Source organism: Cetorhinus maximus, chromosome 2 (assembly GCF_964194155.1).
Source record: "Cetorhinus maximus chromosome 2, sCetMax3.hap1.1, whole genome shotgun sequence".
Classification (NCBI taxonomy): Eukaryota; Metazoa; Chordata; class Chondrichthyes; order Lamniformes; family Cetorhinidae; genus Cetorhinus; species Cetorhinus maximus.
In genome coordinates this window covers 122,407,076-122,422,578 of record NC_135880.1, presented here as the reverse complement: position 1 = coordinate 122,422,578, position 15,503 = coordinate 122,407,076, and the positions used below count along the sequence as shown (strand labels likewise).

Here is a 15,503-nt window from a genome sequence, read left to right as displayed (position 1 = left end):
TTCCTGCTGATAGGCTCAGTATTAAGCAATCAGCAGCGAATGAGGGAGAAAAACAGTCTCTGATTGGAGGAGCAGTGAAGACTGGCAGCAGCGTGTGGGCTGAGGGTTCCCGAGCCAAGGGAAATGAAGATGCGGTGAGACTGGAGCCGGGGAGCTAAAGCACGTTGGGGTCAGAGCCAGGAGAGGGCAAAGTTTTGGCTGAGGAGACGGTGCCATGGTGAGTATGTGGTAGTGAGGCTGAGAGTGAGGTGAGGCTGAGATGGAGACTGTGTATGTTGTGGGGCTGGCAAAGTGAGAAAGAGAGTGACTGTGTGTGAGGGAGAGATAGAGAGAGATAGAGAGAGTGTGACTGTGCGTGTGAGAGAGAAAGTGTGACTGTGTGTGTGTGAGAGAGCGAGTGACTGTGTGAGAGAGCGAGTGACTGTGTGAGAGAGCGAGTGACTGTGTGAGAGAGCGAGTGACTGTGTGAGAGAGCGAGTGACTGTGTGAGAGAGCGAGTGACTGTGTGAGAGAGCGAGTGACTGCGTGTGTGACTGTGTGAGGGAGAGAGAGTGACTGTGCATGAGGGAGACAGCGAGTGACTGTGTGGGAGACAGCGAGTGACTGTGTGAGACAGCGAGTGACTGTGTGAGAGAGGGAGTGACTGTGTGAGAGAGGGAGTGGCTGTGTGAGAGAGGGAGTGGCTGTGTGAGAGAGGGAGTGGCTGTGTGAGAGAGGGAGTGGCTGTGTGAGAGAGGGAGTGGCTGTGTGAGAGAGGGAGCGACTGTGTGAGAGAGGGAGCGACTGTGTGAGAGAGAGGGAGAGAGGGTGTGTGAGAAGAGGGAGAGAGAGTGTGTGAGAGAGGGAGAGAGAGAGAGTGTGACTGTGTGAGGGAGAGTGACTGTGTGAGGGAGAGTGACTGTGTGAGGGAGAGTGACTGTGTGAGGGAGAGTGACTGTGTGTGAGGGAGAGAGAGTGCGACTGTGTGTGAGGGAGAGAGAGTGCGACTGTGTGTGAGGGAGAGAGAGTGCGACTGTGTGTGAGGGAGAGAGAGTATGACTGTGTGTGTGAGAGAGAGAGTGACTGTGTATGAGGGAGAGAGAGAGAGAGTGACTGTGTATGAGGGAGAGAGAGAGTGTGACTGTGCGTGAAGGAGAAAGGGTGTGACTGTGCGTGAGGGAGAGAGTGACTGTGTGAGAAAGAGAGAGAGACTGACTGTGTGTGTGAGAGAGTGACTGTGTGTGAGAGAGAGAGTGTGACTGTGTGTGAGGGAGAGAGAGTTTGACTGTGTGAGAGAGAGAGAGAGTGACTGTGCCTGTGCGAGAGAGAATGAGAGAGTGACTGTGTGTGAGAGAGAGAGGGAGAGTGACTGTGTGTGTGTGTGAGAGAGAGAGAGAGAGAGACTGTGTGAGGGTGAGGGAGAGAGAGAGAGAGAGAGTGACTGTGTGTGTGAGAGAGAGAGAGTGACTTTGTATGAGGGAGAGAGAGTGTGACTGTGTGTGTGAGAGAGAGAGAGAGTGACTGTGTGAGGGTGAGGGAGAGAGAGAGAGAGAGTGACTGTGTGTGTGAGAGAGAGAGAGTGACTTTGTATGAGGGAGAGAGAGTGTGACTGTGTGTGTGAGAGAGAGAGAGTGACTGTGTGTGAGAGAGAGAGAGTGACTGTGTATGAGGGAGAGACAGTGTGACTTTGTATGAGAGAGAGACAGTGTGACTGTGTGTGTGAGAGAGAGTGTGACTGTGTGTGAGAGAGAGAGAGAGAGTGACTGTGTGTGTGAGAGAGAGTGACTGCGTGTGTGTGTGTGTGAGAGTGACTGTGTGTGTGTGAGAGAGACTGTGACTGTGTGTGAGGGAGAGAGTGTGTGACTGTGTGTGAGGGACAGAGTGTGTGACTGTGTGTGAGGGAGAGAGTGTGAGACTGTGTGTGAGGGAGAGAGTGTGTGACTGTGTGGGTGAGAGAGAGAGTGACTGTGTGTGTGAGAGAGAGAGAGAGCGAGTGTGACTGTGTGTGAGAGAGAGAGAGAGAGTGACTGTGTGTGAGGGAGAGAGAGTGTGACTGTGTGTGAGGGAGAGAGAGTGTGACTGTGTGTGAGGGAGAGGGAGTGTGACTGTGTGAGGGAGAGAGAGAGAGTGACTGTCTATGAGGGAGAGAGTGTGACTGTGTGTCTGAAAGAGAGTGACTGTGTGTGTGTGTGCGTGTGTGTGTGTGAGAGAGAGACTGTGAAAGAGAGAGAGAGTGACTGCGTGAGAGTGAGAGAGAGTGACTGTGTGAGAGAGGGAGATTGTGTGTGTGTGTGTGAGAGAGAGAATGATTGTGTGTGTGAGAGAGAGAGAGAGACTGTGTGTGTGTGTGTGTGTGTGTGTGTGAGTGTGCGTGTGAGAGAGAGAGAGAGAGTGATTGTGTGTGTGTGTGAGAGAGTGACTGTGTACGAGGGAGAGAGAGAGTGTGACTGTGCGTGAAGGAGAAAAGGTGTGACTGTGCGTGAGGGAGAGAGTGACTGCGTGTGAGAGAGTGTGACTGTGTGTGAGGGAGAGAGAGTTTGACTTTGTGAGAGAGTGAGAGAGAGTGACAGTGCCTGTGTGAGAGAGAATAAGAAAGTGACTGTGTGTGTGAGAGAGAGAGAGAGAGTGACTGTGTGTGAGAGAGAGAGAGAGAGAGTGACTGTGTGTGAGGGAGAGAGAGTGTGACTGTGTGTGAGGGAGAGAGAGTGTGACTGTGTGTGAGGGAGAGGGAGTGTGACTGTGTGAGGGAGAGAGAGAGAGTGACTGTCTATGAGGGAGAGAGTGTGACTGTGTGTCTGAAAGAGAGTGACTGTGTGTGTGTGTGTGTGTGTGAGAGAGAGAGTGACTGTGAAAGAGAGAGAGAGTGACTGCGTGAGAGTGAGAGAGAGTGACTGTGTGAGAGAGGGAGATTGTGTGTGTGTGTGAGAGAGAGAATGATTGTGTGTGTGAGAGAGAGAGAGAGACTGTGTGTGTGTGTGTGTGTGTGTGAGTGTGCGTGTGAGAGAGAGAGAGAGAGAGTGATTGTGTGTGTGTGTGAGAGAGTGACTGTGTGAGAGAGAGTGAGAGTGACTGTGTGAGGGAGAGAGAGAGTGACTGTGTATGAGGGAGAGAGTGTGACTGTGTGTGTCTGAAAGAGAGAGTGATTGTGTGTGTGTGTGAAAGAGAGTGACTGTGTGTGTGTGTGTGTGAGAGAGAAAGAGTGACTGAGAGTGAGAGAGTGACTGTGTGAGAAAGAGAGTGATTGTGTCTGTGTGAGAGAGAGAGTGACTGGGTATTAGAGAGAGAGAGAGAGAGAGACTGTGTGTGTTAGAGAGAGTGACTGTGTGTGAGAGAGAGAGAGAGTGACTTTGTATGAGGGAGGGAGAGTGTGACTGTGTATGAGGGAGAGACAGTGTGACTGTGTGTGAGAGAGAGTGACTGTGTGTGAGAGAGAGAGAGAGAGTGACTGTGTGTGAGAGAGAGTGAGTGACTGTGTGTGAGAGAGAGAGTGACTGTGTGTGAGGGAGGGAGAGTGTGACTGTGTGAGAGAGAGAGTGACTGTGTATGAGGGAGCGGCTGACTGTGTGGGTGTGAAAGAGAGAGTGACTGTGTGTGTGTGTGTGAAAGAGAGAGAGAGTGACTGTGTGTGTGTGAAAGAGAGAGAGTGACTGTGTGTGTGCGTGGGAGAGAGAGAGAGAGTGAGAGAATGTGACTGTGTGAGAGACAGAGTGACCGTGTGTGTGTTTTGTGTGTGTGTGTGAGAGAGAGAGAGAGACTGTGTGTGAGGGAGAGAGTGTGTGACTGTGTGTGAGGGAGAGAGTGTGTGACTGTGTGTGAGGGAGAGAGTGTGTGACTGTGTGTGAGGGAGAGAGTGTGTGACTTTGTGGGTGAGAGAGAGAGTGACTGTGTGTGAGAGAGAAAGAGTGTGTGACTGTGTGTATGAGAGAGTGACTGTGTGTGTGAGAGAGAGTGACTGTGTGTGTGTGAGAGAGAGAGTGACTGTGTGTGTGAGAGAGAGTGACTGTGTGTGTGAGAGAGAGAGAGTGACTGTGTGTAAGAGAGAGAGAGTGACTGTGTGTGAGGGAGACAGAGTGTGACTGTGTGAGAGAGAGAGTGACTGTGTGAGAGAGGGAGATTGTGTGTGTGTGTGTGAGGGAGAGAATGATTGTGTGTGTGAGAGAGAGAGACTGTGTGTGTGTGAGAGAGAGAGAGTGATTGTGTGTGTGTGAGAGAGTGACTGTGTGTGAGAGAGAGAGTGTGTGACTGTGTGTGAGGGAGAGAGAGAGAGTGACTGTGTATGAGGGAGAGAGTGTGACTGCGTGTGTCTGAAAGAGAGAGTGATTGTCTGTGTGTGTGTGAAAGAGAGTGACTGTGTGTGTGTGTGAGAGAGAGAAAGAGTGACTGAGAGAGAGTGACTGTGTGAGAGTGAGAGAGAGTGACTGTGTGAGAGAGAGAACTTGTGTGTGAGAGAGAGAGATTGTGAGTGTGTGAGAGAGAGAGTGACTGTGTGAGAGAGAGAGAGTGACTGCGTATTAGAGACAGAGAGAGACTGTGTGTGTGAGAGAGAGAGAGAGTGACTGTGTGAGAGAGAGAGAGTGACTGTGTGTGTGAGAGAGAGAGAGAGTGACTGTGTGTGTGAGAGAGAGAGAGAGACTGTGTGTGAGGGAGAGAGAGTGTGACTGTGTGAGAGAGAGAGTGACTGTGTATGAGGGAGCGGGTGACTGTGTGGGTGTGAGAGAGTGACTGTGTGTGTGTGTATGTGAAAGAGAGAGAGTGACTGTGTGTGTGAGAGAGAGAGAGTGACTGTGTGTGAGGGAGAGAGAGTGTGACTGTGTGAGAGAGAGAGTGACTGTGTGAGAGAGGGAGATTGTGTGTGAGGGAGAGAATGGTTGTGTGTGTGAGAGAGAGAGACTGTGTGTGTGTGTGAGAGCGAGAGAGTGATTGTGTGTGTGTGAGAGAGTGACTGTGTGTGAGAGAGAGAGAGTGTGTGACTGTGTGTGAGGGAGAGAGAGAAAGTGACTGTGTATGAGGGAGAGAGTGTGACTGTGTGTGTCTGAAAGAGAGAGTGATTGTCTGTGTGTGTGTGTGAGAGAGAGAAAGAGTGACTGAGAGAGAGAGTGACTGTGTGAGAGTGAGAGAGAGTGACTGTGTGAGAGAGAGAACGTGTGTGTGTGTGTGAGAGAGAGAGATTGTGAGTGTGAGAGAGTGACTGTATGAGAGAGAGAGAGTGACTGCGTATTAGAGAGAGAGAGAGGGAGACTGTGTGTGAGAGAGAGTGACTGTGTGTGTCAGAGAGAGAGAGAGAGAGAGAGTGACTTTGTATGAGGGAGAGAGAGTGTGACTGTGTATGAGGGAGAGACAGTGTGACTGTGTGTGTGTGAGATAGAGTGTGATTGTGTGTGTGAGGGAGAGTGACTGTGTGTGTGTGTGTGAGAAAGAGAGTGACTGTGTGTGTGTGTGTGTGTGAGAGTGACTGTGTGTGTGAGAGAGACTGTGTGTGTGTGTGAGAGAGAGTGACTGTGTGTGTCAGAGAGACTGTGACTGTGTGTGAGGGAGAGAGTGTGTGACTGTGTGTGAGGGAGAGAGTGTGTGACTGTGTGTGAGAGAGTGACTGTGTGAGAGAGAGAGAGTGACCGTGTGTGAGAGAGAGAGAGTGACTGTGTGTGAGAGAGAGAGAGAGACTGTGTGTGAGAGAGAGAGAGTGACTGTGTGAGAGAGAGAGAGAGAGAGTGACTGTGTGTGTGAGAGAGAGAGTGTGTGACTGTGTGTATGAGAGAGTGACTGTGTGTGTGAGAGAGAGTGACTGTGTGTGTGTGAGAGAGAGAGTGACTGTGTGTGTGAGAGAGAGAGTGACTGTGTGTGTGAGAGAGAGAGAGAGTGACTGTGTGTAAGAGAGAGAGAGTGACTGTGTGTGAGGGAGACAGAGTGTGACTGTGTGAGAGAGAGAGTGACTGTGTGAGAGAGGGAGATTGTGTGTGTGTGTGTGAGGGAGAGAATGATTGTGTGTGTGAGAGAGAGAGACTGTGTGTGTGTGAGAGAGAGAGAGTGATTGTGTGTGTGTGTGAGAGAGTGACTGTGTGTGAGAGAGAGAGTGTGTGACTGTGTGTGAGGGAGAGAGAGAGAGTGACTGTGTATGAGGGAAAGAGTGTGACTGCGTGTGTCTGAAAGAGAGAGTGATTGTCTGTGTGTGTGTGAAAGAGAGTGACTGTGTGTGTGTGTGAGAGAGAGAAAGAGTGACTGAGAGAGAGTGACTGTGTGAGAGTGAGAGAGAGTGACTGTGTGAGAGAGAGAACTTGTGTGTGAGAGAGAGAGATTGTGAGTGTGTGAGAGAGAGAGTGACTGTGTGAGAGAGAGAGAGTGACTGCGTATTAGAGAGAGAGTGACTGTGTGTGTGAGAGAGAGAGTGACTGTGTGTGTGAGAGAGAGAGAGAGACTGTGTGTGAGGGAGAGAGACTGTGTGTGAGGGAGAGAGAGTGTGACTGTGTGAGAGAGAGAGTGACTGTGTATGAGGGAGCGGGTGACTGTGTGGGTGTGAGAGAGTGACTGTGTGTGTGTGTATGTGAAAGAGAGAGAGTGACTGTGTGTGTGAGAGAGCGAGAGTGACTGTGTGTGAGGGAGAGAGAGTGTGACTGTGTGAGAGAGAGAGTGACTGTGTGAGAGAGGGAGATTGTGTGTGAGGGAGAGAATGATTGTGTGTGTGAGAGAGAGAGACTGTGTGTGTGTGAGAGCGAGAGAGTGATTGTGTGTGTGTGAGAGAGTGACTGTGTGTGAGAGAGAGAGAGTGTGTGACTGTGTGTGAGGGAGAGAGAGAGAGTGACTGTGTATGAGGGAGAGAGTGTGACTGTGTGTGTCTGAAAGAGAGAGTGATTGTCTGTGTGTGTGTGTGAGAGAGAGAAAGAGTGACTGAGAGAGAGAGTGACTGTGTGAGAGTGAGAGAGAGTGACTGCGTGAGAGAGAGAACGTGTGTGTGTGTGTGAGAGAGAGAGATTGTGAGTGTGTGAGAGAGAGAGTGACTGTATGAGAGAGAGAGAGTGACTGCGTATTAGAGAGAGAGAGAGAGGGAGACTGTGTGTGTGAGAGAGAGTGACTGTGTGTGTCAGAGAGAGAGAGAGAGAGAGAGAGAGTGACTTTGTATGAGGGAGAGAGAGTGTGACTGTGTATGAGGGAGAGACAGTGTGACTGTGTGTGTGTGAGATAGAGCGTGATTGTGTGTGTGAGAGGGAGAGTGACTGTGTGTGTGTGTGAGAGAGAGAGTGACTGTGTGTGTGTGTGTGTGTGTGAGAGAGAGTGACTGTGTGTGTGAGAGAGACTGTGTGTGTGTGAGAGAGAGTGACTGTGTGAGAGAGAGTGACTGTGTGTGTGTGTGAGAGAGAGTGACTGTGTGTGTAAGAGAGACTGTGACTGTGTGTGAGGGAGAGAGTGTGTGACTGTGTGTGAGGGAGAGAGTGTGTGACTGTGTGTGAGAGAGTGACTGTGTGAGAGAGAGAGAGAGTGACCGTGTGTGAGAGAGAGAGAGTGACTGTGTGTGAGAGAGAGAGAGTGACTGTGTGTGAGAGAGAGAGAGTGACTGTGTGTGAGAGAGAGAGAGTGACTGTGTGTGAGAGAGAGAGAGAGAGTGACTGTGTGTGTGAGAGAGAGAGAGAGAGAGAGTGACTGTGTGAGAGAGAGAGAGAGAGTGACTGTGTGTGTGAGAGAGAGAGTGACTGTGTGTGAGGAAGAGAGAGTGTGACTGTGTGAGAGAGAGAGTGACTGTGTATGAGCGAGCGGGTGACTGTGTGGGTGTGAAAGAGAGAGTGACTGTGTGTGTGTGTATGTGAAAGAGAGAGAGTGACTGTGTGTGCGCGTGGGAGAGAGAGTGAGAGAATGTGACTGTGTGAGAGACAGAGTGACCGTGTGTATGTTGTGTGTGTGTGTATGTGATAGAGAGTGAGAGAGACTGTGTGCAAGGGAGAGAGTGTGTGACTGTGTGTGAGGGAGAGAGTGTGTGACTGTGTGTGAGGGAGAGAGTGTGTGAGTGTGTGTGAGGGAGAGAGTGTGTGACTGTGTGTGAGGGATAGAGTGTGTGACTGTGTGGGTGAGAGAGAGAGTGACTGTGTGGGTGAGAGAGAGAGTGACTGTGTGTGAGAGAGAGAGAGAGAGAGAGTGTGACTGTGTGTATGAGAGAGAGAGTGACTGTGTGTGTGTGAGAGAGAGAGTGACTGTGTGTGTGAGAGAGAGAGAGTGACTGTGTGTGTGAGAGAGAGAGAGTGACTGTGTGTGTGAGAGAGAGAGGGTGACTGTGTGTGTGAGAGAGAGAGTGACTGTGTGTGAGCGAGAGAGAGTGCGACTGTGTGAGAGAGAGTGTGACTATGTATGAGGGAGCGGGTGACTGTGTGGGTGTGAAAGAGCGAGTGACTGTGTGAGAGAGCAAGTGACTGTGTGAGAGAGCGAGTGACTGTGTGAGAGAGGGAGAGAGAGAGAGTGTGACTGTGTGAGGAGGAGAGTGACTGTGTGAGGGAGAGTGACTGTGTGAGGGAGAGTGACTGTGTGAGGGAGAGTGACTGTGTGTGAGGGAGAGAGAGTGCGACTGTGTGTGAGAGAGAGAGAGAGAGAGAGAGAGAGAGTGACTGTGTACGAGGGAGAGAGAGAGTGTGACTGTGTGTGAGGGAGAGAGAGTTTGACTTTGTGAGAGAGTGAGAAAGAGTGACAATGCCTGTGTGAGAGAGAATAAGAGAGTGATTGTGTGTGTGAGAGAGAGAGAGTGACTGCGTGTGAGAGAGAGAGAGTGACTGTGTATGAGGGAGAGAGAGTGTGACTGTGTGAGAGAGAGAGTGACTGTGTATGAGGGAGCGGGTGACAGTGTGGGTGTGAAAGAGAGAGTGACTGTGTGTGTGTGTGTGTGTGTGAAAGAGAGAGAGTGACTGTGTGTGTGCGTGAGAGAGAGAGAGAGATTGAGAGAATGTGACTGTGTGAGAGACAGAGTGACCGTGTGTGTGTGAGAGAGAGAGAGAGACTGTGTGTGAAAGAGAGAGACTGTGTGTGAGAGAGAGACTGTGTGTGTGAGAGAGAGACTGTGTGTGTGAGAGAGTGATTGTGTGTGTGTGAGAGAGAGAGTGACTGTGTGTGAGAGAGAGTGACTGTGTGTGAGAGAGAGTGACTGTGTGTGAGAGAGAGAGAGTGACTGTGTTTGAGAGTGTGTGCGACTGTTTGTGAGGTAGAGAGAGAGAGAGAGAGTGACTGTGTGTGTGTGAAAGAGAGTGATTGTGTGTGTGTGTGTGTGTGTGAAAGTGAGTGACTGTATGTGTGTGTGAGAGTGACTGTGTGAGAGAGAGAGAGTGACTGTGTGAGAGAGAGTGATTGTGTGTGTGAGAGAGTGATTGTGTGTGAGAGAGAGACTTTCTATGAGGGAGAGAGAGTGTGACTGTGTGTAGGTGAGAGAGTGTGACTGTGTGAGAGAGAGAGAGTGACTGTGTGTGAGAGAGAGAGAGTGATTGTGTGTGTGTGTGAGAGAGAGAGTGACTGTGTGAGAGAGAGAGTGTGACTGTGTATGTGTGAGAAAGAGAATGTCTGTGTGTGAGAGAGAGAGTGACTGTGTGTGTGTGTGTGAGAGAGAGAGAGTGACTGTGTGTGTGTGAGAGAGAGAGAGTGACTGTGTGTGTGAGAGAGAGAGTGACTGTGTGTGAGGGAGAGAGAGTGTGACTGTGAGAGAGAAAAAGTGACTGTGTATGAGGGAGCGGGTGACTGTGTGGGTGTGAAAGAGAGAGTGACTGTGTGTGTGTGTGTGTGTGAAAGAGAGAGAGCGACTGTGTGTGTGGGAGAGAGAGAGAGAGAGAGTGACTGTGTGAGAGACAGAGTGACTGTGTGTGTGTGTATGTATGTGAGACAGCGAGAATCACTGTGTGTGAGAGAGAGACTGTGTGTGAGAGAGAATGACTGTGTATGTGTGTGTGTGTGTGTGTGAGAGGGAGTGACTGTGTGTGAGAGAGAGAGAGAGAGAGTGTGACTGTGTGTATGAGAGAGAGAGAGTGACTGTGTGTAAGAGAGAGAGAGTGACTGTGTGTGTGTGAGAGAGAGAGTGACTGTGTGTGAGAGAGAGTGACTGTGTGTGTGAGAGAGAGAGTGACTGTGTGTGAGCGAGAGAGAGTGTGACTGTGTGAGAGAGAGAGTGACTATGTATGAGGGAGCGGGTGACTGTGTGGGTGAAAGAGCGAGTGACTGTGTGAGAGAGCAAGTGACTGTGTGAGAGAGCGAGTGACTGTGTGAGAGAGGGAGAGAGAGAGAGAGTGTGACTGTGTGAGGAGGAGAGTGACTGTGTGAGGGAGAGTGACTGTGTGAGGGAGAGTGACTGTGTGTGAGGGAGAGAGAGTGCGACTGTGTGTGAGAGAGAGAGAGAGAGAGAGAGTGACTGTGTACGAGGGAGAGAGAGAGTGTGACTGTGTGTGAGGGAGAGAGAGTTTGACTTTGTGAGAGAGTGAGAAAGAGTGACAATGCCTGTGTGAGAGAGAATAAGAGAGTGGTTGTGTGTGTGAGAGAGAGAGAGTGACTGCGTGTGAGAGAGAGAGAGTGACTGTGTATGAGGGAGAGAGAGTGTGACTGTGTGAGAGAGAGAGTGACTGTGTATGAGGGAGCGGGTGACAGTGTGGGTGTGAAAGAGAGAGTGACTGTGTGTGTGTGTGTGTGTGTGTGTGTGTGTGAAAGAGAGAGAGTGACTGTGTGTGTGCGTGAGAGAGAGAGAGATTGAGAGAATGTGACTGTGTGAGAGACAGAGTGACCGTGTGTGTGTTGTGTGTGTGTGTGTGTGAGAGAGAGAGAGAGAGAGAGACTGTGTGTGAAAGAGAGAGACTGTGTGTGTGAGAGAGAGACTGTGTGTGTGAGAGAGAGACTGTGTGTGTGAGAGAGTGATTGTGTGTGTGTGTGAGAGAGAGAGTGACTGTGTGTGAGAGAGAGAGTGACTGCGTGTGTGAGAGAGAGAAAGAGATAGAGTGACTGTTTGTGTGTGAGAGAGAGCGAGTGACTGTGTGTGAGAGAGTGACTGTGTTTGAGAGTGTGTGCGACTGTTTGTGAGGGAGAGAGAGAGAGTGACTGTGTGTGTGTGAAAGAGAGAGTGATTGTGTGTGTGCGAAAGAGAGTGACTGTATGTGTGTGAGAGAGTGACTGTGTGAGAGAGAGAGAGTGACTGTGTGAGAGAGAGTGATTGTGTGTGTGAGAGAGTGATTGTGTGTGTGAGAGAGTGATTGTGTGTGAGAGAGAGACTTTCTATGAGGGAGAGAGAGTGTGACTGTGTGAGAGAGAGAGAGTGACTGTGTGTGAGAGAGAGAGAGTGATTGTGTGTGTGTGTGAGAGAGAGAGAGTGACTGTGTGAGAGAGAGAGTGTGACTGTGTATGTGTGAGAAAGAGAATGTCTGTGTGTGAGAGAGAGAGTGACTGTGTGTGTGTGTGAGAGAGAGAGAGAGTGACTGTGTGTGTGAGAGAGAGAGTGACTGTGTGTGAGGGAGAGAGAGTGTGACTGTGAGAGAGAAAAAGTGACTGTGTATGAGGGAGCGGGTGACTGTGTGGGTGTGAAAGAGAGAGTGACTGTGTGTGTGTGTGTGTGTGAAAGAGAGAGAGTGACTGTGTGTGTGGGAGAGAGAGAGAGAGAGTGACTGTGTGAGAGACAGAGTGACTGTGTGTGTGTGTGTGTGTGTATGTATGTGAGACAGCGAGAATCACTGTGTGTGAGAGAGAGACTGTGTGTGAGAGAGAATGACTGTATGTGTGTGTGTGAGAGAGTGTGACTGTGTGTGTGAGAGAGAGAGTGACTGCGTGTGTGTGAGAGAGAATGAGAGAGTGACTGTGTGAGAGAGAGAGAGCGAGTGACTGTGTCTATGAGAGAGAGAGAGTGACTGTGTGTGAGAGAGTGTGTGACTGTGAGGGAGAGAGAGAGTAACTGTATGTGAAAGAGAGAGTGATTGTGTGTGTGTGTGAAAAAGAGAGTGACTGTGTGAGAGAGAGAGAGTGATTGTGTGTGAGAGAGAGTGATTGTGTGTGAGAGAGAGTGACTGTGTGTGAGAGAGAGTGACTGTGTGTGTGTGTGTGTGAGAGAGAGTGACTGTGTGTGTGTGAGAGAGAGTGTGTGTATGAGAGAGAGCGACTGAGAGAGACAGCGACTGTGTGTGAGAGAGAGTGACTGTGACTGTGTGTGTGTGTGAGTGACTGTGTGTGTGAGAGAGAGAGGGCGACTGTGTGTGTGAGAGAGAGAATGACTGTGTGTGTGTGTGTGAGAGAGAGAGAGTGACTGAGAGAGAGCACTGTGTGTGTGTGAGTGTGCGCCTGTGAGAGAGTGATTGTGTGGGTGGGTGTGTGTGTGTGAGAGAGTGACTGTGTGCGCGTGTGTTTTGCGGGGGAGTAAGAGACTGCATGTGTGTGTGGGAGCGAGTGTTAGAGTCTCAGGTTTCTCACCCAATCTCACCACCACACACCAACACAAACACACACCCATTTACAGTGGGTGGGAGTGAGTGAGCACCCTGAGACTGGGAGTGAGCCACACATACACTCTCCTTGACCCTCTCTCACATTGGTCACTTTCATTAATTACTCTTTTTTAACTTAACAATGTATTGTTATGACATTACTTTACGGTTGCTCGGGAATTGTTTTCAAATACATGTCTTTTTGAAATTCAGTTTATTGTCGTGCGAAACCCTTTCTTTCTGAAATTAGTTCATCGGCCCTTTGACAGAAAAAAATGTCAATGTGGCTCCCCGAGCACAAAGGTTGGCCACGCCTGCTCCAATGCATGGAGTTACCACGCCTGCTCCAATGCATGGAGTTACCACGCCTGCTCCAATGCATGGAGTTACCACACCTGCTCCAATGCATGGAGTTACTACACCTGCTCCAATGCATGGAGTTACCACACCTGCTCCAATGCATGGAGTTACCACGCCTGCTCCAATGCATGGAGTTACCACGCCTGCTCCAATGCATGGAGTTACCACGCCTGCTCCAATGCATGGAGTTACCACGCCTGCTCCAATGCATGGAGTTACCACACCTGCTCCAATGCATGGAGTTACTACACCTGCTCCAATGCATGGAGTTACCACACCTGCTCCAATGCATGGAGTTACCACACCTGCTCCAATGCATGGAGTTACCACGCCTGCTCCAATGCATGGAGTTACCACGCCTGCTCCAATGCATGGAGTTACCACGCCTGCTCCAATGCATGGAGTTACCACGCCTGCTCCAATGCATGGATTTACCACACCTGCTCTCATGCATGGAGTTACCATGTTGCAGAATATACAAAGTTCAGAAAGATATATAGGGCGAAAAATATTTTTTTGCCAATTATGAAATAAATGTGCAAATTTTCACAAGGAATTGATTTACTTTGCATGTTGTGAGCAATTTTCAACTGACCTTGTTGGGATCCAGTTTGCTCTTTTCCACAAGTCTGGAATCCTTAATAACCTCCACAGCTTCCTCACCGAAACACTGTCCATAAAATGCCTATTTGAAAAACAATACAGGGTCCATGGTTTTAAAGGCATTCTTTAAATACCATTAGTTGATAGCAACTAACCAAACAGTGCTCACTTTGCTGATACTAAGCAGATTTTAATCATTGATGAAGTTCAATTTTTGAAGAAACATCGAAACTTTAGGTTAAAATGCAACCTGATTGCTTTTCAGTGTCGCCTGCTGGGATTACATATTGAACATTGCACGAGGAGCTATGCACCTGAACAATGCCTCAGGGGAGAGAAGGCAAGGAAAACAGTGAAAATGTCAAAAAGGAGAGATATTAGAAAATGTTACAATTTTGAAGTGGCATTAAAAATTGACTAAATTGACATACAGACCGATGATAGGTTTTGTTTACCTCCAGTCGATGAGAAATTTCTGGCAGCTTGGTGATGGCAGGTTCCTTGTAGATATATTCCTGTTCATCCAAATCCCCAAATTTCGCTCCATAGAATGCAACACGGAAATATGTGCCAAACATTCGTTTAGAACCCTTGCGAAAAAAAGCCACATCTTTAATTTAGATAACCACGCCTGGGCTGTAAAAGCATGGCTGCAGTATAAGAGGATTAGTACAACAACCTTATACTGTGCTTCTCTATTTATAGTGATGGGCACACTAACATGAAGCTGCTCAGTAATACGAACTTATTAATCAAAGTTCTAAGAACGTACAATATATTAGAAAGTTTTAAAACATATTGCAATAGTAAAAAGGAAGAAACTTTGGACTGATCAAACTCAGTGAAGAACTCCGTGTAAAGCATTGGTGTAAAAGGGGATGTTGTACTAGGAGGAGAAATACATACATTTATTGAATGACCATTTTCTCCATCAACTATTGTCACTTGGATTTGAATGATATGTGGGGGGGCGGATAGAGCTTTGAGCCATTAATAATTTGAACAGATTGATTCTGTGCTCTTACTCTGTCATATGTCTGACTTAGATGCAAATCAGCAAAATAAAAATAGGTAACAAGTGTTAAGTGTGCATTATTGCCCTCCTTGCTCACAGAAATCTGTGAAGCTACCTCATGTATGTTTGTAGATGGTTCTTTCCCATTATGATGAATAATCTGAAGGAAATGCTACAACATTGAGAAAATCTTGCCTACTGAGACAAAATGAGTTACCTTTGCTGTTATGCTTTCAAATGCTTTTTTGAGCTTCCCATGTGTATAGGCCAATTTGCCGACATCTCTATGGGCTTCTTGGATTGGTATGACAACTTTGTAAACTTCATTCACACTTTCAAACATAGAGCCCTAAACCAAGGAAGGAAGAGTTTATGTTCACATAATCAGTTGTGACATTACAATTAAATGCATTAACCATTTAATTCTTTAGAGTCTAAAGTTAGATCTTTCCTCATGTTTTTGGTAAGCTACATTCTGCAGCTATTTTGTATCAAAAAGTTTTCTGCAGATGAACCCGACTTATAACCATGACAGGCAGAAACCAGTATCATGACATATCACTGACAAAAAAATAAATAAATACTTTCATCTGAGTCCCACAGCACAAACCTACTTGGAATTAAAAGATCTCAGTTGGGGAAATGATAAAGATGGTTAATGTGGGAAGTGGAAACGGTCTTGCTGATGCAATAGAAGGCTGTTACTCTGAGAGGTTGGGATAAGGCAGAATGCTGGCATAGAATAGAGAACAATTTACTTTTTGGCAGAATTTTCTCTTTGGCATCCGGGGGTGGGCCCTGCACACTGACGCATAAAATGACGCGTGGTGATGTCAGGTGTGTGTCCCTGCATCACCGCAAGTCATTCAGACCTTCCGTTTAGCGGGTGCAAGCCAGAGGCAGCTGTGCGCCCGCCGAACTGTCAAAGGCCTGTTAAGGCCATTAATACACCAACTAAACTAATTCTCAATGCTGCCCATCCAACCTAAGGTTGGCGGGCAGGCTAAGAGTCCGAGCGGCCTTCGCGTTTTTCATGAAACCTCATCCACGGGCGGGATGAGGTTTCATGAAGGTTTTAATAAATTAATAAATAAATTTTGCTAGTTTCATAAACATGTCCCAGCTCATGTGACACT

At 48.5% G+C, this 15,503-nt stretch overlaps 1 protein-coding gene across 6 annotated transcripts in view; it reads right to left on the bottom strand.

The window, feature by feature from the left end:
• The window catches only part of dock8 (dedicator of cytokinesis 8), a 320,640-nt gene that overhangs the window by 10,851 nt on the left and 294,286 nt on the right, over positions 1-15,503 (bottom strand). For all 6 annotated transcript variants that reach the window (XM_078569065.1, XM_078569081.1, XM_078569074.1 and 3 more), the window contains 3 exons: positions 14,585-14,716; positions 13,808-13,942; positions 13,345-13,434 (listed from right to left, as the gene is read on the bottom strand). In XM_078569065.1, the coding sequence (XP_078425191.1) occupies positions 13,345-13,434; positions 13,808-13,942; positions 14,585-14,716 (357 nt within the window). The remainder of the gene's footprint in view (positions 1-13,344; positions 13,435-13,807; positions 13,943-14,584; positions 14,717-15,503) is intronic.